Source organism: Hibiscus syriacus, unplaced genomic scaffold (assembly GCF_006381635.1).
Source record: "Hibiscus syriacus cultivar Baekdansim isolate YM2019G1 unplaced genomic scaffold, ASM638163v2 tig00002840_pilon, whole genome shotgun sequence".
Classification (NCBI taxonomy): Eukaryota; Viridiplantae; Streptophyta; class Magnoliopsida; order Malvales; family Malvaceae; genus Hibiscus; species Hibiscus syriacus.
The window spans coordinates 5,759,064-5,783,294 of record NW_024061947.1 but is presented as its reverse complement, the minus strand read 5'-3'; the positions used below and the strand labels follow the sequence as shown (position 1 = coordinate 5,783,294).

At 35.5% G+C, this 24,231-nt stretch overlaps 1 protein-coding gene across 1 annotated transcript; it reads left to right on the top strand.

Annotated features, from left to right (window-relative positions):
- The first annotated feature begins 20,936 nt into the window (after nucleotides 1–20,936).
- On the top strand, nucleotides 20,937–23,753 carry LOC120155567 (BTB/POZ domain and ankyrin repeat-containing protein NOOT2-like). The gene is made up of 2 exons (XM_039167094.1): nucleotides 20,937–21,669; nucleotides 22,480–23,753. Exons 1-2 carry the CDS (start codon nucleotides 21,190–21,192, stop codon nucleotides 23,440–23,442), a joined length of 1,443 nt encoding a protein of 480 aa, XP_039023025.1. The 5' UTR covers nucleotides 20,937–21,189; the 3' UTR covers nucleotides 23,443–23,753.
- Nucleotides 23,754–24,231: the final 478 nt, after the last annotated feature.

Genomic DNA, 24,231 nt, shown 5'->3' with positions numbered 1-24,231 from the left:
ACCACGTTCTGGTAGGCTCTCATATAAGAGGTATCTATTGGCAGTCTTTTCAAAGTGACTAAAGACATTACTTTCAGAGCTGATCTGTTATCAATCAATACACTTGGCAGAGCATGCCCATTGCAGTAGGTAGTGATGTGTAATGCCTTCGTTCGGCCTCTTCCTCCGGATGAAATCTCATCATCTGAAATGAGATGAGACTATCAGCTTGAATATTATTTACCATTCGATCCATCTTGCTGATTGGTATGTCTTGTGGCACAAATATTTGATTCAGGACTTTCAACAGTGCCTCCTGATGTGTTTCTGAGCTTAATAAAAGTGCCAACATTGAAGTACGCGTTAGCAAGCTGTGGAGCTGTTCTATGATACTATACTCGCTATGCTTCAGAAACTTGAGGAATTCTTTAGTTTCTTCCTCCTTTATAGGTTCATTGATGGCCAACACATATTCCTTGAAGGGCTCTAGTGATCTCTGCCCCACTTTGCTGTCACATTCTTTGGAAGTACTTACCTGACATTCGTACTTCCAAGGCACTTGCCGACTATCCTTGTATTGAAAAGGTTGAGGTGCCGTGATCACCACTTTTGTTTGCGGAGTTACTGTTATCATCTTTGCCTTAGGGGTAATGATCAAAAGACTACCCCTACCAAGTTTTTTATGTGATGATTCTCCGATAGCGCAAATGTCTACTTTCGGGGAATCTTGAATTTCTTCATAAAACTCCAACTTCTTTTAGTCCATCATGAGCTAGACTAATGTCCTGAAATCGGAGAATTCTTGCACTTTATGCCCCTCTTCGTTGTGATAACAACAAGAGTTACCGCTTTCACTCTTTGTTGCACATGATTGTAGTGCAAGAAGCCCTGCCTTCACCATTTGGCTCCATACCCAAGCCAAAAGAGCTTTGACTTTTGAAATACTAGTTTTGATTCTCTTGCCGTTTTCGGTGATGATTGCATTAATTTCGGCCTCCAGATGATTAGGCAAGGGATTCTGGGCGACGTTTGGTGTTTCAGAGTTGAAAGTGATCCAATTCTTGTTCCGCATTCATTGTACAAGCCTCTTGAATGCGAGACAACCTTCAATCGAATGCCCTTGCACACCACCATGATATTCGCAGTGAGCGTTTTCTTCATACCATCTCGGATACGGGGGCTTTATCGGATCCATTGGGTAAGGTGAAACTACGTGTTGTTGATATAACTCTTTATATGTCATGGGAATGGGATCGAACTGCTCCCTTTCCCTTTCTTTCCTTGGTTCTCTCTAGACTTAGTTTGAAGTACCAAATGGTACAGCTGAAGTAGTTTTTGAGTTTGAGACCGTAACACCCTTGTAAGTGTTGACATTGTTGATCTCTCGATCTTTGTTCTTCATGGGAGGCTTTTTACTGGGGTCTCCTCCCTCGATTTTTCCTTGTTTAATGACCAACTCAACCATTTCACCAGCCATGACTAAATCTGAGAAACCTCCATATGTAATTGCCAGCAGGTGCCCGAAGTAAGGTGCCTTCAGGGTTTGTACAAACAACTTTCTAGTCTTCTTTTCATCCAAGGGTGGATGAATCTGCACAGACAAATCCCTCCATCGCTGCGCATATTGTCGGAAACTCTCGTTGTGCTTATTCTCCAAGCTTTGTAGCATAACCCGGTCTGGTCTTATATCGTTGATATACTTATATTGTTCCAGGAAATACTTGACTAAGTCTTTCCATGTCTTGATGTGAGCTCGGCTGAGTTGGTTGTACCACCAGATAGCTGAACCGGATAAGCTCTCTTGAAAGGAGTGGATTATGAGTTGGTCATTCGCTCCATATCCTGTCATCTTCCGACAGAACATAGTGACATGGGCTGATGGGCAGCTGTTCCCATCGAACTTCTCAAACTCAGGAATTTTAAACTTTGCCGAAAGCACCAAATCAGGAACTAGGCTCAGCTCTCTTGCGTCTATTCCATAATAATCATGGTCCCATTGAACCATCTTCATTTGATCTTCTAACATCCTGATCTTCTCTTTCATCTTTCTTGCTTTGTCATCTTCATTGAAATCCGGGATATTGTAATCATCTGGATAGTTATCAGGATTAGTTACAGAAGTTTTCATCTTCATAAAAGATGATGTTTTTCCTTTGACAACAGAAGAATTTTCTTGTGTTTTGGGTAAGACCCCGGGTGAAATAATCACCTGTGGAGTTGGTGATATGGTTACCCCCTCAGAGGGACTTCCCCCTACTGCACTAGTTTGTTATAATCCCGATAATTTGGCCATGATTTGGTCGACCAAGGATTCTGGGTTTTTGTTGATGGATTCCAAAGTGCTATGACTGTTTTGAGCCATCTTATCTTCTAGTTCTTTTTGTAGTCTTGCCATGTTCTCCTCGAGATTTTCCATTATGGCCTCCATTAGTCTCTTATCTGCCCGAGTATTGTGTGGGTGATGCGTATTTAATGTTTGTGGTGGTAAACTTGGTGTTTGCTCTTTCTCTTTCTGAGACATGTTATGTTTGTTAATACGAATGTAAAAACATGGAAAATATGAAAATAAAAATGCAAAGTATGTAATGCATGATGTATGTAATTTAGAGGCATTGATCTAGAAAAGTGTCCATTATTATAAATAATCCTTATTTAGACAAAAATGTTTTATCTTGTAAGAGACATAAAAAACAATCAAAGGTACGTTCGGACTAAATCCTCTAGACCCCGAATAGCTTCTAGTAAGTTAACAAGTCTTCTGCCTTTATCTCTCACTGGTTAAATGCCTTGTCGAACCACTCCGGCTTCCCTTGCCAGGCCGTGAAGATGACGGGCTGCCTTCTGTACTTGATCTAGGAAGTCTCAGATAACTGTGTCTCTAGCCTTTACTCTTTGTTGTGCTTGCTCCCAACGGAAACGCCACTGCAGACCTCTGTCAAAGGGCACTATCTGAAGCTCGGCTGCTTGCTTCTTGAATCCATCTACGATAGCTTCTAACTCAGCTATTGTTTTTCCATCTCTCTCATGTTGTTTTTCTAAGTCAGCCATCTGGATTCTCAATCATTGGTTTTGATGCTGACTGTTTGCTAAGCGCCTCTGAGCATTTTTCAACTGTTCCTTCTAAGCTCTTTCATTAGACCCCTCAAGCTTCCTTTTTAGGCTATGAGCTTCGTCTTTCCAGTATTCAGAGGCCACTTTCAACTTGGAGTTATCCTTGACTTTATCTTGATACCCATTTCTCAAGTCTTCAAGCTCAAAACAGACTCTTTTCTGTTCTTTTTCCAATTTGTCTGCTCTATCTTTCTGAGAGTCGGCATCCAGCTTCCATTGATAACGTTCAACTTCAAGTTCCTTAACTCTCTGCTTCAGCTCGTTATTCACAGCTTCAAACTCTGCCTTGACTATCTCAAGTTCAGAAGGGACATGCTTGAGATGTTCCTCCATGGTCCGTGTGTATTCACATTCTGGCACCGGGATGCTATCATTCTTTCTCAATCTTTGCCACTCTATATAATCCGGAGTAAGCATATCTCTGGCAGCCACGACATCCATCCGAGATACTTTCTTCCATAACTCGGTTGCTTCTTTGATCATCTTCTTATAACTGTCACCGTGATACATAAACTCTGATGTAGATAATCCATATGTTACTGGGACAAACTGACGTGCCCCATACTGTCTAAGTGCCAACAACAGAGCATACCCAACTGCCCCCCAAAGTCCAAGCAAGGTCATAGTGTCAGAATCCCCACACTTGAAAAGAACATCACTGAGGAACAACTAGGGGGCTCTCTAGGTAATATCCCGGTCCTGAAGATGCGTGAAGACCTTCATCCATTTTTCCTTCAAAGATGAACTCTCCCAATGGTAAATAGATAGTGCTGAATCGGTGGTAGGCAACCCCGTTAGTCTTCCAGAAGTGGCTATGAATCCAGACTTGAAGGAGCTGAACACACCCAATGAACCTTCCTCTACCAGTTCTTCTGCAATGATTAAGAGAACGAAAGGTCTCGGCTAAAATGGTTGGTGCTGGGTTGACTCGCCTTGGAAGTTGTTCAAATAGTTCCACCACGGCTGCGTCGATGCACCTCAAGGTCTTCGGAAAGATAATCAAACCGTACATACCCAATGCAAAAAGATCTATAGTCTTTCATTTATCAGGGTGGTTCTTCATTAGTTGCTTTATGTGGATCCATTCGATTCCTTCCCAGCTACTTTTGTGTCGGAGTCGATCAGTCACCCACTTTTCATCAACTCCTGTAATCTTGGTCAGTCCGTTCTTGAAAGACTGACTCTTGATGTGTTTGATATATGCCCTCTCTAGTCTGATGCTTTCGCAGTGCAGTAGTGTAGTATACTCTTCGATGGTGGGCACCATGTCCTCCCGGTTAAAGGTGAAGCAACTGTATCCCAGGTTCCAGAATTGAACCAATACTCTGATTAAGGGCTCATCGGTCTTAACATGAAGCAAAAGTGCAATGTCACCATACCGCTGACTGAACTTCTGTTTCCGATAATTCTTCAAACTGTCCCAAATGTCTTGAAGTTCTTGCACATTGTTCTGTTTTAGGCTGATAGAGGCGTAGTTAACCAGCTCTGACACATAGTTTCCTTGAAGACTGCCTCCCTTTTCCTTCTGAGTCTTCTCGGACCATAGTCGTACCTTGGGGTTCTTAATCTCTTGTATTACAACACCTTTGTTCATTAATTCATATTATTTTGTGTGTAATAAACGCTTTTTAAGGATCAATAGCCTCTTGTTATGATGCAAATGCTAAAAAAACAAACACAAAAGCAAAAAGGTTAGTAAAATAAAAATAAGTAAATAAATAAATAAATACATGACGAAGAAAAAAAACAAAAAGACATGGTCAAGATAAAAATATCCTAGGTTTCGGAATGTGGATTCGGGGTAGGCTCTATTTCTCCATGGTCTCCCGGTTTAGGTTTTAAAAACGGTATCCGAGTTCTCCTTACTGGTGCCCCCTTGGGCTTGCCAGACCCTTAGTCTTAAACCCATCATAGGCTTGTGTGGACTAAGTTAAACTCGAGAGGACACATTCCCTTATGTTCGCATGGTGAATAAATTCACACGAAGACATAAGGTATATGAATCCCGAAGGCTACTTGCTAGGCCCTCACAGTGAATAAATTCACACGAAGGTGTCGCTTTTACCCTCACTTAAAATAGGGTTCAGAGCTCGGGTTTAGAGCCTTAGATGAAAAATCTTTAAGAGCTGAAATCATTAGAAAACGGTTAGTGTGACTATTTACTCGAAAAATATAATCAACAGTAAGCAATAAGGATCAAACTGTTACCTAAAAATTTAAACTTACCCTTTTCGCTAAAAAGACAACTGGAAATTACCTTAGCCTGACTCACTTACCTACGTCCCCAGCAGGGTCGCCAAGCTGTCACAACCGTCTTTCGGTTGCGCCCCGGAATTGGGCTTTGACTTTGGAAAATGAATTGGAGTCGCCACCGATCATTTATTTAAAAGTAAATAGGTTGACCGGGTACCTTATTTCTTACCTGATCTGCGTCTTACCAAAGATATGTCAGATTCGGGAGTCGGTTACAGTTAAGGAAGGGTTAGCACCCTTGAACTGCCCATTCGGTACTATATAATTTCCAGTTGTCTTTATTAAGGAAGCTGTAATTTTAAATTAAAAGGTAAAAATAACGATCCAAAATTACTTACCTCCGATCGATTTGAAAGAGTACCCTTAAAAAGTCGAGAAAAGCGTTAAAGGAAAAAGGAAATAAGAGTGAATGAAATAAAGAAAATAGAAAAAATGATAAGGGGTGGGGCCGTAGTAAATAAATGAGTGTGATGCATCCCTATAATAGAGTAAGAATGAATAAACAAAAACATTATGATATAATATATATATAATAAATATAATAATGAAAAAAAGAAAAAAAATTAATAAAGTAAAATAATAATAATAATATAATATAATATAAATAAATGAAAACAAAAAAATAAAGAAGTATAAAATATAAAATATAATTAAATGTATATATATACATATGTTTAAAAAAAGTAAAAATAAAAATAAAATACAATAAAGAATATACATATAATGATAATAAAAGTAACAAAAGAGAAAAATATATTTATATACGTTAATAGTAAAATAATAATAAATATAATAGTTATAAATATATATATATATAATAACTTTAAAAAATATTAAAATAAAAAGATATTAGAATAAAAATAATTAATATATATATATATTAATAATATGAATTATCAAAAAGAAATAAATAAAAATATGAAAATAATACATAAGGGACCGTTATGAAAGAAAAGATAAAAATTGGGGCCAAATTAGAATTGAATTGGGTTTTGAAAATCAAATCAGGGGGTTAAATTAAACACTTTGAAAACTGGGGGACCAAAATGCGAACTCCTCATTTCTTGTTAAAAACACGCGGGTCAAATGGGTTATACGTGTCGGGCCACGGCCAGGACGGGTCAGGTATAAGTACCAACTTAAGCAAACAAGACTTCATTTTTATTTTGTTTCCAAACGAATCAAAACACCCTATTTGAAATTCTCTGAAATGTTCATCCGTGTTCTTCACAATGAAGAACACGACCACCCCCAAAACCCAGAACGCGACGCCGCCACCTCGTCGGACGCCTTTGATTGGCATCGGCCGTCGGTCATCGGCGGCGATTTTAAAAAAGTTTTGTTTTTTTCGATAGATCTCGAGCCCCACTTCTCCAAAAAACATCTCAATTTCAAAAAATTAGCCTCGGGGGAACGTGAATCTAAGAACGAAAGTAAAAAAAGACTACCCCCTTTATCCTCGGCCAAACACCCCTACGAGTGGTTTTCGAGTCAAAAACGCAGCCATCACAAGCAAGCAAGCATAAAAAAGAGTAAAAGGTATGAAGTTTACCTTCTATTGTTTTCGCAAATGTTGAAAAAATGCTCTGGTTTTAATTCGTAATCTTTGCTTCTATTTCGTATCAACTGTCGTTGTGTTACAATGGGTTTTGATTACATTTATTTATACTGGAACAAGCATATTATCTTTAGAATCCTATACAAAATAGACTTCTAATGCTATTTGGTTGTTCTATTGTAGGTGTTCCTATGTCCGTGGGAGTGTTGGTGCCGAGAGAAATTAAGTGTCTTCAACATGTTGTTCTTCTCTCAAAGCATTTACTAACAACATATAAAGAAAATTTATTTCTTTACATAAAAATCTAAATAAGCCTACGTAGGATGCTACAACAAAACATGCAACATAGATCTTTTTACGCTACACGCTACTATTATAAACACTGATGTTGCATATGATTTTAATAATCTCTCAACATATTATTGGACAATTTATATTTCTATAAAACAAGCCAAATGTGGAAGATCTAGAAACATCAACCCAATTATTCAGCAAGTTAAAAATCATGCATTTCCTCAAACATATTTTAAACATAAAATCCAAATCAACAAATCATCCACAAATAAGCATTCAACTAAAACAAAAATAATATTCTCTCTCTTAGGTTTGAATTCAAGAGCTAAGAAGATGCGTAAATTGATTGTCGATCAGCGCTGTCATGATTGACGTTACTCTACCTCCGAGCACTGCTCTCCCTCGATGGATTCAAGCCTCCATGACCAATGGAGGAAAGAAGCAAATACAATAGAGATGAAGAAAGGTTTAAGAAGGGTATGAAAAGTGTGAATGGGGTCCTTTTTGTAATCCCTAAAGGTCAAAGCATCATCCAATAGAAAAAAAAAGATTTGTCCTTTATTTTCCAGTTAAAATGGACATCTATATGATTCAAAAAAATTCTATAACCACCTAGCGAGTCAACAGTTACTGCAAAAATGACTCAACAATTGTCTTGTATTGGCTCACAATAATGTCTACATCATCAAACAATGTCACAATATCATAGTAGCAATTTCGCAACAAAAATATCATAATTTGCCTAAGAAATACCTACTCGTTCCAAATATGCAAATTATGTAAAATATGCTAAAAATACTCTAAATATGATCCTAAAATGCTAAAGTACAAGCTTAAACCTAAGTAAAATGACTATAAATAATAACTCTTTTATAGAGTTATCATTAGCAATCAAGTACATATGAAAATACTACATCGATAACTGTAATCATCATTTTCGTGCTGCCACCACCAACTTCACAGCAACCTCATACCCAAAGTTATCCCTACTCCACGCCAACAACTTCCCCACCATGCCCTGAATACCAACTGCCACGAGATGACTCCCCTCTCCTTGTTAACAACCAAATCAATAAGCAAAGTCACCAAATCAAGAAGTTTTTATTTTTATTTTTGGCATATGTAATAGGTTATAAAACCCCAAAAATCATATTGTAATGGGGATTTTCTCATTTTTACAAGATCAATACAATAACAACAAAACATTCAAAAATTATTTTTTTAGCAATATTTTTCTTTCTTTATTGAGATTTTTGAATATAAATGAAAAAGAGAGGGGAGAGATTGTTTACCCGTAGTCGTTGGAGCTATAGTTGAGCGTCGGTGTCGTCGTTGTCAGGTCCAAGGAGTTGAGCGATAGATATTGGTTCGTTAGTGGCTGAAAAGTGGCGGTGGCCATGGGTTTTAGGGCTCTCAGCCGTGATAGGAGTTGAAGAAAAATAGAGTTTGGTTTATTTTGGTGGTCGAAGAGGCCACCTTAGTCGTTTTGAGCATTGATCGAAAAAGGAGGCTTTCGCTTTGGTGGTCGACGTGAGGCCTCAGTGCCTCTTGAGTGGCCGAGTGTTTGGGTAGAATGGAGAGGAGAATGAGTTAGAGTTGAGAGAAAAAGGGAAGGGTTATTTTTTTTGTTTATCAAGTGTTTTTGGAAGTGAATAATGGGGGGCTTTGTTTTAAACTTTTGGGTAAATCATGCGTCAGGTCCCTCTATTCCAGTTCTTTTCATGCTTTTTTCATTAAAATTAAGGGTTAATTATGCTTAGGTCCCCATACTTTAGGTGCCTATTTATATTTAGTCACTATTTCAGGGTTAAATTACTCTCAAGTCCTTAGTTGTTTAGAGCCTCTTTGTATTCTAGCCACTAAATTAGGGAAAATTATGAAATAATCCCCTAAGTTATGTGTGTTTTTATATATTAGTTAGTTAGTATGTATTATCTTGTTTTATTTGTTATGATTTTGACCCTCTATTTAATTTTAATTTAATTATGTTTTTATTTATTTACTTCAAATTAACCACTAATTTTTATTTTCTTTCACTTTAACCACTGTTATATTTATTTATTTATCGCTATTATTCGAATCGACCTTGTGTTGACTCGATCCAGGGTACGATCCACATTATTATGGTCTATACTCTATTAACATCTAACCACTAACCCCTAACTTGTTATTTATTTATTTTATTCTCGAACCATAGTACGATATTACGACGACCTGCACCGGGGTACGACTCATATTATTTATGGTTCGGGTTAGATATTTAAAATTAACACTAACATTTTATTTTTATTGCTATTCTATTTTTTTTATTTAATTTTATACACATTTAAATTTACGCCTTTTACTTTTTATTTATTTAATGTTAGTCCTTTAATTATTGCGTTTTATTTTTTTTGTTTATCCCATGAATAAAGAGAGTTCATTCTTTTATAGAGAAGAAATCGATGAGATAACTTTCCTAGTAGTTGAAGTGCAAATATTGTGGTCTCTTCTCAAAATATGGAATGTTCTTTATTAAATAATTCAAAACAAATTAATCAATGTTCAATAAATGGATCATAATTTAATTTTCTATTTAAATTTATAATTTCCATCATCACAATAACATATAAGCGATTAGGTACCAATTTTTTGGCGTTCTAGGGATGATAACCCTTCCCCACGTGTAATCGACTCCAAACCTAAAATGAATCTTTGACAAGCGCATACCAGTTTTTTGTCTAAAAATAATTTTTCTTAAAATTATTTAAAAGACGTTTTTAGGTGTTTGACTTACCTAACCCAAAGGTCGATGGGGACTCCAAATCAATTTAATCCAAATAAACACAAAAATTTAAATTTTCCAAATAAGTCATAATTTACGATTTTCATCAAAAAATATTCGTTCGTAAAAAGAGATGTTACGACAGCTTGGCGACTCTACTGGGGACACTTTAGAGAGTCAGGCTGTAAGTCGCTTATACATTGTCATAGTGGTGGAAATTACTAGTTCGAGTATATAGTTAGCTTATGATCATTTTATTGATTTTGCATTATTTCTTTATGTAAATAGTTGTATTAATGTTCAAATTCATGTTTTCAGCTTCACTAAAATTTCTCTCGAATGTGCTCTTTTTATTTTTTGTTGTTTTGTTTGGTCAAAGGTTTGTGTGTTCCTCTTCATACACCTCACGTACATTTGCATGACATAAGCTCTATACCCGAGCTTCGTCCCAAGTAAGTAGGGGTGAACGCTTTACTCTCGTAAGAATTTATTCTTCGTATGAGCTTTAGCAAATAACCTCCCGGGTACACATACCTTATATATTCGTAGGGATTTATTCCTCGTATGGGTATAGGGAATTGAATCTCTTTTAATTGAACTTGACTCGTTTAAGCTTATAATGGGTGAGGATTGAGGGTTTGGTAGCCTAAGGGGGCACCAACAACAAGGATAATTCGAACATCATTTCCCTATTAGGGTCGGAACCATACATGTAGTGAACCATAGAATGGTCACCATTGGTAGAGCCATACAGAACCTTTGTCTATTAGTAGGTACCGAAATAAGTGTACACGAAGGATGAACGACTCTAAACCTTTACATTTTGCTTTAAATTCATAGAATATATTTCGTTTCGAATGAAAGCTTTGAACTAGATACCATGCATATAGGATTAATTTCTTGAAGTAAATCATTTTGGGTAGAAAACATGTCCAGGTAGGATTGCTATTTAATAAAAAAAACATGTTTGGGTAGGTATCATGACCAGGTAGGTGTTAATTTATCTTTAAATAGTAGTTTTTTTATCTTTATCGATTATCTTACCTATACTAACTCATTTCTTCTCATTTTTGTGTCATTTATTGCCTTTTTGCATTGCATCATCATGACATAATGGAAATATGTTGATTCGCAATTGACTACCTAATAGAAATGTTTCATAAAGGAAAAAGTTTTCAACCAAATAGTCGCATATACAAACGTGCACTGATGGCTAAAGGAAGTCTAGAGAGAACAAAGATAAAGTATCAATATACTTTAGACCAAATGATAGCATGTCTATAAAGATGAACTATATTGTAATAGTGAAGACTTTTGTCTATAATGAAACTTGTTTTATGATATTCATCATTGGGATAAAAACTTTTTGCATTCACATTCGCATCTTTGCATTCTGCATGACATTTATTTAGGCATTTTTACATGCATTAATCATGGATACATGGATTTATTTCGTGGAGGACTCTGAGGAGGTGTTTCGAACTGTGCAAATTTTTTCACACAATGCTAAGAATGGAAGAAAAATTTGAGAAACTAAAGAAAGAACTTTAAGATAATTTGCAAAGGATGCAAACAGATTGGGAAGCTAAAATGGAGCAAGCACAAAAAGGCACTGTGGATCGCATCTTGCAAAACCAAGACAACCTGGTTGACCAAATTATAGCAAATTTGATTGGGCTCAACCAAGAAAGAGGTAAACAAAAGATTTCCTCGACTATGGAGACCAATTAGTGTGTGATGACACATACTAATTCATAGCTACTCATTTCACCTGAGAGGCTTTCAAGCCACCAAGCAGACTTCTCCGCCGCTAAAACTCAAGCAATTGTGATAGACCATCAGGATAACCCCTCTGATCACAACATGTTCGATTTTGATGAGATAAAAAAAGCCAAGAATGAGATCCATGAGAACTTTAAAAATTGGTGCAGAGAGACATTCAAAGGAATAAGAGGACAAATCTCTCATAATGAACTAGACCCGTTTCTAAGTGGTATAATCAATTGAGTCATATTCAAATACGCTCCTGAAAGGATTTGGCTCATGTCTTTTTGGGTCAATACAAGCACATGACTGATATGGACCCTAATCAAACAACACTATAAATTATAGAGATAAAGAGTAATGAGAGCTTTTGACAATATGAACAACGATGGAGGGATGTTGCATCTCAAGTGCATCTACCAATGATTGAAAAGGAGTTCATCACTTTATTCATTGATACATTAAAATCTCTATATATCAACCACATGTTAGGGGTTGTCACTAAGAGTTTCTCTAATGTCATTATGTGTGGAGAAATGATTGAAAGAGCTATCAAGAATGGCAAGATACTGACATTGATAAAAAAAGATGAGATTAACACAGTAGGATCTTATCTAGCTAATAAAGGGACCAAAATTCATAAGGTGTTCCATGAAAAGACTCTAATCAATTCAATTCCAATGACATATGATGAATTTCTCCCAACGTTAATTGAGAAGAACCTTGTGACTCATGTTCAAACCAAACCAAAAAAGGCCTCATATCCTGAAGCTCATGATGTTAACGCCATATGTAGCTATCATATTTGGAGCTCAGGGCACACCACTGAGAATTGTGAGGCATTGAAGCGCTAGCTTTAAAATCTGATTGATTCAAGGGCATGTAGATTCGATGTGTAATAGGGAATTATGATCAGGAGTGGGCAACGAAATCCGTCAGGAATTTCTTTTTGCACTCACATTAAAAGCATTTTATCTTGTTTGAACTTGTTTTTCTTTCTTTCTTCCTATGTTTAAATGTTTGTAAGTTATTTGACATTCGAACATTTTAAATAAAATGTTACCTTCTCAGGTTATGAGTAATGAGCAAATTTTAATCTTGAAATTCTTTGAATATCAACTCAATTAAAAGCTATTTAAAAATTGAGGTTATAAATCTTTGACAAATGACAAGACTGAACCACTGTAAAACAAGGACCCTTGATCCTAATCTAAAAGCTACACCCTAATATCACACCCTTATCTTATTGGGACCAAGATAACCTTCTTCTTACACAAAGAGATAATCAAAGGACTTGACATTCATGTATCTATTAAGAGTAGACAAAATGGGGCATCTCATGTGTATGATCTAGCAAAGCTGATTAGATTATGCTTTTGTGGATGATGTTTGATGATGATCATGATCTTCACAGATGGAATAGTTGGATAGATGAATTTAGTTTAGGTCAGTTTCTTGGAAATTGAACTCTAAAGATGAAATTCTCTGACTTTTAACGATACATAGACTATAATAGATTCTTCTCAACGAGCTTAAGAAATCTTTAATCTTGATACCCAGAAAATTATTGAAAATATTTTTATAAAGTAAATGTAATAAAGCTAGAGTTATTCTTCTAAAGTAATTAGTTAGAGGGATAACTCAAAAGACCTGACTTTATGAATATATTATATTCAATATTGTGACATTGATAAGATATCTGACAGTTCGGCGTTTGCTTTACTGTGACTGTCAAGTTAAAGACTTTATGACAAGATGAATCCCTCAACTATGCCAAAATTATGGCAAACTAAATCAAAACAATAAAATTCAAGGAAATTACAAAAGTTCAAGGTTCGAATTAACAAGGAGTGTTGGTGGACTGTGGGCTAAGGGAGTTGAGAAACATATATTATAGTCAACTTCACACAAGCATACATTAATTATGTTTTTAGACTAATATTTCTGTATTGCCTTTACTAAATGAGTCTATGAAGCTTGAACAAATAGAAGATTTTAGAGAACCGAAATAGAAATATTCTAAAAAGTCTAGCAATTGACTATGCTAGTTGAGACATTTTATTCGCATCCAATCAAAAGGCCAAGCCAAGAAAGAGGGGTATGCCATAATGTTCACAAGGGCTGAAAAAAATAAGAAAGACGAATCAATGAAACGAACCTCAACATTTAGGTAGCTAACCTCAAAACCAACCTGTCAATCCTTACACTTGTCAAAGAATTGTAACTATAAAAGATTAAAAGAACAGTTGATTCTTTTGATATTCAATGAACTCATGTTTAGTGATTTGCTTCAATTCTAAGCCCAACGATGGAGCCTTATTTTAGTTTCTTCAACAATAAAAATTCACAATTTTTTTTTTAAATTTCTTCATCGAACTTTTCAAAGGAAGAAAAACAATTTCAAACAAGATAATCTCTCTTAAGTGTAGCTTGGAATTCAAAAAAAATATCTCTCAGACACAAAAGTTCATGATCAAAGCTGGGGCAAGGGAAGCCAAAATGTTTGGGGGCAAAATTTGACGGGGCAAGATGAACAAATTTTTATAGGTCAAAGTATGAAAGAGTACACTTTGGTGGAAAATGAAGACAACTGAATCAGGAAGAGAATGAAAATTGCTCGTGTGTCCATTCCTGACTATTGATCAAGAAAGCATGCATCAACATAAACATACACGTCACATGAATTTGCACCATTGCATCATACATTCACCATCGCATGCAATAAAACTTTGTTTCCCCTCTCGTGAGGATACCTTTATAATCTTTTTTGAGAAACTAATTTCGTCTTTCTCAAGATTGTTCGTCTAATAACATCAATATAGTCTTTCTTAAAACTGTTTTTCCCTGAAATCCTTATTTCATTTTTCTTAAAGGCCATTTTTCTCCTCTCACGAGAACATCATCTAATTTTCCTTTCTCAAGATCATTTTCTCCTCTAATTACAACAAATTCAAAAAGTCATTTTTTTTTAAAATCAAAATCAAATCAAATACATGAAATAAACTTCATCTTAACATCCATAAAAAATCAAAGATAGTCATTTATAAATGCATCATTTTTTATAGATCTTTCAGGAGAGAAAAGTTTGGTGATGACTATACGTCCTAAACATGAAGGAACAACGTCGTTAACAGATTTGACGTCCTGAAGTGAATGATCAGATCTTCTAAAGGAAACTAGATCTCCTCAACGTCAAAGAGCAAATTGTCTATCTCGCTTGAGATTGTTTCTTTCGAAAAAAAATTTGTCTCCTTTAAGACAATTTCCATTTAAGCCCAAATTTTGATGTTGTTTCACTAGAAACAAGAAATTGATCTCATTTGAGATTGTTTTCCTAAAAACAAATTCTGTCTCACTTGAGACAATTTTCCCTTAAAACACAAATTTTAAAATTGTGTCTCTTGAAACAAAATTGATCTCATTTAAGATTGTTTATCTCGAAACAAAGTTTTTTATCGCTTGAGATAGTTTCTCTTGAAACATAACCTTTGATATTGTTTTTCTTGAAACAAATTTTGCCTCACTTGAGACAGATTCTCTTGAAAGATAAACCTTTGAGATTGTTTCTCTCAAAACAAAGTTTTATCTAGTTTGAGGCAATTTCTCTTGAAATATAAACATTTAAGATTGTTTCTCTCGAAACAAAGTTTTGTCTCACCTGAGATAACTTCTCTTGAAACAAATTTCTTTTCACTCATTTGTTTTCACTCAAATGTCGAATATTAGACACGAATTCAAAGAGTTAATAGATAATTTCATTTCACAAACCCATGTTGAAGAAGAATATTTCATCTCAAATCAATCGCAGAAGAAGATGGATCAACATTTCCAATGGAATGGTTCATAATGAGAAGAACTTGTAGCTCAAGAATTCAAGCAGTTCGAGACAAAAATGGTGATTTAAATCTTTGCTCCATTCATGTTCCACAAAAAATGAGCAAAGAGGGACAACTGTAATCACCATTTTTGTGCTGCCACAATCAACTTCACAGTAACCCCATACCCCAAGCCATCCCTGCTCTACGCCAACAGCTTCCCCACCATGCCCTGACTGCCAATTACCACGAGATAGTTCCCATCTCCTTGTCAACAACCAAATCAGCAAGCAAAGTCACCAAATCATGAAGTGATTTTTTTTTAATTTTTGGCACATGTGATGGGTTATAAAACCCACAAAAATCATATAGTAAGGGGAAATTTTCTCATTTTTTTAAGATCAATACAATAACAACAAAAACATTCAAAAGGTATTTTTTAGCAATCTTTTTCTTTCTTTCTTGGGTTTTTCGAATAGAAATGAAAAAAGAGAGGAGAGGTTATTTACCCGTAGTCGTCAGAGCCTTAGTCAAGCTTCAGTGTCGTTGTCGTCAGATCTGGGGAGTTGAACGATCGGTCTTGGTTCGTTAGTGACCGAAAAGTGGTGGTGGCCATGGGTTTTGGGGCTCTTAGCCATGAGAGGAGTTGAAGAAAAATGGAATTTGGATCGTTTTGGTGGCCGGAGAGGCCACCCTGGTCGTTTTGGGCGTTGATAGGATAAGGATGTCACCGCTTTGGTGGCCGGTCGTTTGGGTAGAATTGAGAAGAGGAGTTAGAGTTGAGAAAAAAAGGGAGGATTATTTTTTTTGTTCATCACGTGTTTCTGGAAGTGAATAATGAGGGGCTTTGTTTTAAACCTTTGGGTAAATCATGCATTAGGTCCTTCTATTCCAGTGCATTTCATACTTTTGTCACCAAAATGAAGGGTTAATTACGCTTAGGTCCCCATACTTTAGGCATCTATTTGCATTTTAGTCACTATTCCTATATTAAATTACTCTCAGGTCCTTAGTTGTTTAGAGTCTCTTTGCATTCTAGCCACTAAATTAGGAAAAATTATGAAATAATCCCCCTAAATTATGTGTGTTTTTATATATTAGTCACTATGTATTATCTTGTTTGATCTGTTATGATTTTGACCCTCGGTTTAATTTCATTTTAATTTAATTGTTTAATTATGCTTTTATTTATTTATTTCAAATTAACCACATATTTTTATTTTCTTTCATTTTAATCACTGTTATAGTTATTTATTTATCGCTATTATTCGAATCGACCTTGTGGTGACTCGATTCGGGGTACAATCCATATTATTATGGTCCAGACTCTATTAACATCTAATCACTAACTGCTAACTTGTTATTTATTTATTTATTTTATGTTCAAATTATAGTACGACATTGCGACGACCCGCCCCGGGGTACGACTCGCATTATTTACGGTCTGGGTTAAATATTTAAAATTAACACTAACATTTTATTTTATTGTTGTTTTATTTTTGTTATTTAATTTTATGCACATTTAAATTTTTGCCCTTTACTTTTTATTTATTTAATGCCAATCCTTTAATTAGTGCATTTTATTTTTTTTATCCCATGAATAAAGAGAGGGCATTATTTTATAGAGAAGAAATCGGTGAGATAGCTTTCCTAGTAGTTGGAGTGCAAATCCCGTGGTCTCTTCTCCAACTATGGAATGTTCATTATTAAATAATTCGAAACAAATTAATCAATGTTCAATAAATGGATCATAATTTAATTTTCTATTTGAATTTATAATTTCCACCACCATGACAACATACAAGCGATTAGGTACCAATTCTTGGGTGTTGTGGGAGTGTTAACCCTTCCCCACGTGTAATCGACTCCCGAACCTAAAATGAATCTTTGACAAGCGCATACACGTTTTTTGTCTTAAAAACAATTTTTCTTAAAATTGTTCAAAAGACATTTTAGGTGTTCGACCTACCTAATCCAAAGGTCGATGGCGACTCCAAATCAATTTAATCCAAATAAACACAAAAATTTAATTTTCCCAAATAAATCATAATTTAGGGTTTTCATCGAAAATTATTCGTTCTTCAAAAAAAAGACGTTACGGCAGATAACATGTGTTGATCATTAGTAAATAACTATTTCTATCTAATAAAGGCTATTTTAACCAAAAAAATTAAAACTTCGAGGGTTAAAATGATCTAAAAAAATAAAGGTCAAAATAATCATTTAGGCAAACATTCGGGGTTTACTTCGTCATTATGCCATAACCGCTTCATACGCACAATTTGAAGAATAAAAAATTTCCCATCCTGCTCCACATCCACATTTTATAGATTAAAACCCAATCGGTTAATTATAGAAGTAAATATAAATTGTTTTTTAGTAAATAATAACTAATTATTTTCATATGCAATTTAACCGAAACTTCTATGCCAAGGCAAAGACAAGGGTAGGTAGTGGCATTTTCCCTTTGAATAAATGGTAATATTGTTATTTTAATCCCTCGCAGCTATTAATAATATAATTTCAGTCTTTTTAACATTTTTACTAAACAGGAAAATTATATTTTCAGCCCACTTAAAAATTAATTGTTTTATTTTTTTTTTCAATTTCAACACTCTTCAAAATTTATAATTTTATGTCGATCCTTCCTGTTGAAAATTTCTAAATTTGTTCTTATTCCATAAACTTCAAACCTTAATATAAAAACTTTAGTTTACACGATAATTTTTTATTATATAGGCACGCCCTGTCCATCCCCAAAAGAAGAACAACCAAACCATTTCTATATATATAAACTCATCGAATTACCTTAATAATTGTGTTCGCAGTATCAATAGACTAAAAGAGATTTGAACAGATATTGTATTGTATAATTTTATTCGCCTATAATATTCTATATATGTGTGTCCTTGGTTCATAGCTTCGGTGAGGATGAGGCTGCAAATTAGACAGGTTTTATATACAATAGTGAAATATTAGAGAGCAATTATTAGGAAACAATAATTTGGAGTTTTGTGGCACTCTTCCGAAAGGTGCGTTCTCGAACCCTTCAACAACCAACAACTTGGGTGGTTCTCTTTCTATCTATCTTTTAAACCTCTTGATAACTACGTGTGATTTATTACACACAACAAAGAGTCTTCCATGTTTCAGCACGTACTTATTTCTGTGTGTATACAGTTACTGTTGGGCTCTACCCAATGAAACTACAAAATGTTGCCTTGCACTGCTTTCCTCCTCCTCCCATACCCATCTTTTACTTTTTCACTTTTTCCAAGTAACAACTAAATCTTATTTCAACTTTTTTCTTAGAAGCGTTAGCAATGGTAGAACAGATAAAACAAGAATTAAGACAAAGGAATTAGCAAGCTGTGTTGTAGTGTATCAGTGTCTTAGAAGCAAATCCGCTTCGATTGATGTAATCGTTGAACTGGACGATGACGGTGCTGCTATTCTCTTTAAAAGGACTCGGAAATAATAAAGCTTTGAGAGAATAGAAAAAAAATGTGTGTGTTTACAGGCATGACACTCCAACACAAAACGAGCAATAATGTTAAAAACCTATCTAAGAATCTGTGAAACTTGACTCCGTCGCCACTGGGCATGATGATTTTTTGTTACGAAGATGAAGTAGACCCAAAGTTAATTCAAGAAGGTGGAAGAAGACCAATAGGGCTTAAATTTACAATTTAAATCTATATTGTATTTTTTGCTCGTAATGCTTTAATCATTAATTGAGCTACAAAATTCTGTTTTGGACTCTAAATATACCAATTGGGAAGGAAATTCAAGCTCGACGTGGAAACAAGAAAATTGCAGCCTAGATTGCACTGAAAGAGGTCTGCTACGCAGAAGCTGGAAAAACTTCATTAAAGGTGATTCTTATATAACTTAATTTTTTGAGTGTTTGAAAAAATTTGAAGTAAGTGATCTAATAATTAATATTTATTAATAGTTGGTTTGATTTAATAACAAGATTAAATATTAAGTTTCTTTTTATTGTTAAGTGACGTCAGATCAGTAAAATTTTAGGGATGATAAGAGAGTTAAATGATCTACTTGAGTAATAACCCAAACTTAATGAAGATATACACCGACTATAGGGGGTTCTAGGATAGTGATGGTCGTGACATGCCTGTGAGGTGATAGCGATGTATGCGATTAAACCTTGATTTGGGTTATTAATTGTCATTTATCCCGGTTCGAATACCAGCGACTGCAACATACAACAAGATGATTAAATGTTCATTGTCAAATGGTTGAAAGTATTTAAAATAGACACTACTTTGTAATCACGATAGCTTAATAAAAAAAATTGTCATTGACCCAAGATATATCTTTTCCATTGTTGGTAGTTTATTTTTTTTATTTGAATGGAAAATCATAATTAGTAAAAAAAATAGTTATTAACCGATATTTTATTACGAGAGGAAATTTGTGATCGAAGAGGAAGGAGATTGTGTATATAAATTATGGAGATTAGAATCTCATTCTTAATTATAATTATTGGGTATTTATTGTAATTCTAATTGGTGGTGTTAGACATAAGATCATTATATATATATTTGTAAATTAACAGATTAGATAAATTTAATCGTCAGACATTAAATTTTTCTCTAGTAGATCATGTGAACTTGTCAAAACTTTTATCTATACCTTCTAACTGATTTGAAAGTCAAAGTACTCCTACACCCGAAAGTATAACACTTAATTATTTTAATTAATTAGTTGAATCAGGTTAGAGTATTTACGGGTTAATTCTCTTCTCTCTCATTGGTCTGATCTTCAAAATACGTTTATCGATGAAATTATTTAACAAAAATCTCGTATACTTATAAATAATTTGAACGATTTTAAATACTTATAAATTTAACACGAACCGGCTTATATCAGTCGATAAAAGAACCGTTTCTGTTTTTGGAGGTCATGAACTCATGGGTTCGAACACTAACAACTATAACAAAGTGATCAAACGTTTATTATTAAATAGTTGAGAGTATTTAGAATAAACATTACTTTATAATAACTTTAGATTAATAAAAAAATTACTTATAAAGGTGAAAAGGAAGAAAAAGCAATAAGAGACCATGTTCGAAAGTAATAAATAATAATGTAGCAAAGTATTAAAACCTACAACGGATAAGAATGATTAGAGAACAAAGATTGACATATTTGGCATAAATATTTAATTACTATTAAAAGTAAAGAGATTTGGAACATAATTGCTGTGTTTTAATAGGCTTAATGTATCAAAAAAAAATTAAATTGGTGTACCATCATAATTTATCCAGCGTCATACCCGACCATATATATATAGGTAAGAATAAGAATAATTTAGCACTAAATTAGTTTTAATTTAGTTGAGCATTTTAAATAGCCCGGCCGCCCAGAACAGCCACCCATGTTGCTCTCTCTTTCTAAACTTGTCTTTCTCTATCCATCAACAAAATATCTATACCACACCACTTCTTCCCCGGGCAACAAAGAATCTCTCTCTCTATATGCAAGGGGGGGAGGGGGGAGAAAAACCAATAACAGTAACCTCCTTTTCAAATGAATCCATCATCTCTTCTTCTTGATTGTTCAAAAACAAACCAGAAAAGGATACGGCTTTTTTGATCTTCTTTCTATTGAGAAAAACAACCCTAGAAATGAGTAGCTTTGAAGAGTCTTTAAGATCTCTCTCCCTGGACTACCTCAATCTACTCATCAACGGTCAAGCTTTCTCCGATGTGACTTTCAGCGTGGAGGGTCGTTTAGTTCATGCCCACAGATGTATTTTAGCTGCACGGAGTCTCTTCTTTAGGAAATTCTTCTGTGGACCCGATCCTCCGTCTGGGTTAGACCCGGTTGGTTCGAGGATGAGCTCGGGAGGTTCGCCGGCGTCGGCAGCGGGGTCTCGTCCTGGTGTTATACCGGTGAACTCGGTGGGATATGAAGTGTTCTTGCTGCTGTTACAGTTCCTGTACAGCGGACAAGTCTCTATTGTGCCTCAAAAGCATGAGCCGAGGCCTAATTGTAGTGAGAGAGCGTGTTGGCATACGCATTGCACCTCCGCCGTTGATCTGGCTCTCGATACTCTCGCCGCCGCTAGATACTTTGGTGTCGAACAGCTTGCATTTCTTACTCAGGTTTCACCTTCCCTTTGTTTGTCATCAAATCATCATCATCAGAGCCCATGAACTTCTCTCCTTTTTTTCTTCTCTCTTTCTCTGCTATCTGCTGTCTGGTTCTTGATTCTTGCGTCTGTGAAGTCTTGTTACTCTTTGTGTTTTGGGTTTTCGAGAAGTGTAATTTAATCTCTTTTTTCCCTATTTTTTTTATCATGGCATCATGAACACCATCAAACTGGGTTTCTTTTCTTTTAACTGCTTCTACAAATTTCCTTCCTTGGAAAGGCAGTTGGATTGGATCATTTCGGCACTTTCCCTTTTCTGCTAGTATTTTTCCCCCAGAAATTTTCGGCTACATCACCTGATTCAACCATTGATTGCTTTACTGTGTTTCTTCATCCATCATCTTGACTTCTTCTTCTCATTCTTGAAGACCACTGTTGATGTTGGAAAGACTCACTATTTACTTTTGAGAACATAAAAATGGTATTCATGTCCAATAACCCAAAAAGATAACAAGGGTTTATCTTGATTTTATGTACAACCTTATTTTTTCTGTTTTTCTTGAATTGGGCTTCTTCATTCAAAATGCTACACACCAAAGGGTTTCTAAATTTAGATCTTGATCATCTCCTGTAATGGCTTCCACTGTAAGCACACAATCTTTCCCAAACATTCACTTTCCCCATTTGGGTTTAATTTCAAAAATGAAAATAGGAGGAAAAAAACAACCCACTTAACTATACGCTTTTTTTTGTGTGGCATAAACCGATCAAATGAAGGGTGTTTACCACAAAGCTGACGCTTTTGTTGTCTTTGTTTTTGCAGAAACAATTGGTGAGTATGGTTGAGAAGGCATCCATCGAAGATGTTATGAAAGTACTAATAGCTTCGAGAAAGCAAGACATGCACCAGCTTTGGACTACTTGTTCACACCTAGTGGCTAAATCGGGGTTACCACCGGAAGTTCTCGCCAAGCATCTGCCTGTCGACGTGGTGGCCAAAATCGAAGAGCTGCGTCTCAAGTCATCGCTAGCGAGGCGGTCGTTGGTCCACCATCATCATCACTACCAGCACCACCACCATGAGCTGTCCGCGGCCGCTGATCTCGAGGACCAGAAGATTCGAAGGATGAGAAGGGCATTGGACTCATCGGATGTGGAACTAGTCAAGCTCATGGTAATGGGAGAAGGTCTGAATCTTGATGAAGCACTGGCTCTACACTATGCTGTCGAGAATTGCAGCCGGGAAGTGGTTAAAACCTTGTTAGAGCTCGGTGCAGCCGACGTTAACTACCCGGCGGGACCTGTAGGCAAAACCCCACTTCACATTGCGGCGGAAATGGTGTCACCGGATATGGTGGCGGTGCTTCTAGACCACCACGCGGATCCTAACGTAAGAACCGTCGATGGGGTGACTCCACTAGACATCCTTCGAACTTTAACCTCGGATTTCTTGTTCAAAGGTGCGGTCCCAGGGCTAACTCACATTGAACCCAATAAGCTTAGGCTATGCCTAGAGCTGGTTCAATCAGCAGCCATGGTTATCTCGCGTGAAGAAGGGAGCGGAAACACACCAACTTCAACCGCGATTTACCCTCCGATGAGCGACGAACACAACAGCAGCAGCAGTGGGAACCTGAATTTGGATTCGAGGATGGTTTATCTGAATCTGGGTGCTACCCGAATGGGATCGAGAATGGAGGGTGACGATGAGAGCAGCCACAACAGTCAAAGGGAAGCCATGAACCGACATGACACATCAATGTACCATCACTCTCATGACTTCTAGCTCCAACTCTCTCTCTCTCCATATATATATATATATATATTATATAAAAAAAGTGAATGATGAAAGACAGGCAAAATAGTATGAAAACTCATTCATGAGAGATTATTGGATTTATATATTTGTCAGTCCTTTGATTTCAATTACAAGTCTATTTTTTCTCTCATGGATATCAAGTGCAGTTTCATCGGAGATGAGACAAGGAGAATTAGAGATTTGCTCTGTGGTGTTGATGGAGGGAGAAATTCAGGTCAATCTGTCAACTCCTCTGTATTCATTCATAGTATCTAAAATACAATGCCCTCTTTTCACTGTTACTTCTTTTCTTTTTCTTTTTCTTGTCCCCCCACGCCACCACACTCACCTCTTTCAATTGTATGCATGCATGTATGTGTGTATGTAATATACATATACACACCCATAAGTGAAAATTATCATCATGATATAAAATAGGTTTGATCTAATTTTTTTTAAACCATCATTAAATTAACTTTTTGTTCTTTCTTATTAACTCATTATTAAAAATTTAACAATGATGTTGACATGTAATACTATGTCATTAATAAAAATATATTATTAATTTTATTTTTCTTAATGATAAATAAATAAAATGAAATAAAAATATAAATTTAATGATGATTTAAAAAATAATAATTGAGTAATCGAATAGAATTATAAAAATAATTGGTGACTAAACACGTAATTTATTGTATAAAATGTGTAATGGTTTTGGTGGTAGGAGGTTTATAGGGCTTTATTAGGCTATATGGATTGCTATCACCAGGGGAACAG

What these genes read in the sequence shown, in the direction of transcription:
- LOC120155567 (XM_039167094.1), top strand. Translation starts at nt 21,190, where the DNA reads ATGAGTAGCTTTGAAGAGTCTTTAAGATCTCTCTCCCTGGACTACCTC. An exon ending in AGCTTGCATTTCTTACTCAG is followed by an intron (nt 21,670 to 22,479) that starts GTTTCACCTTCC and finishes TTGTTTTTGCAG; the next exon opens with AAACAATTGGTGAGTATGGT.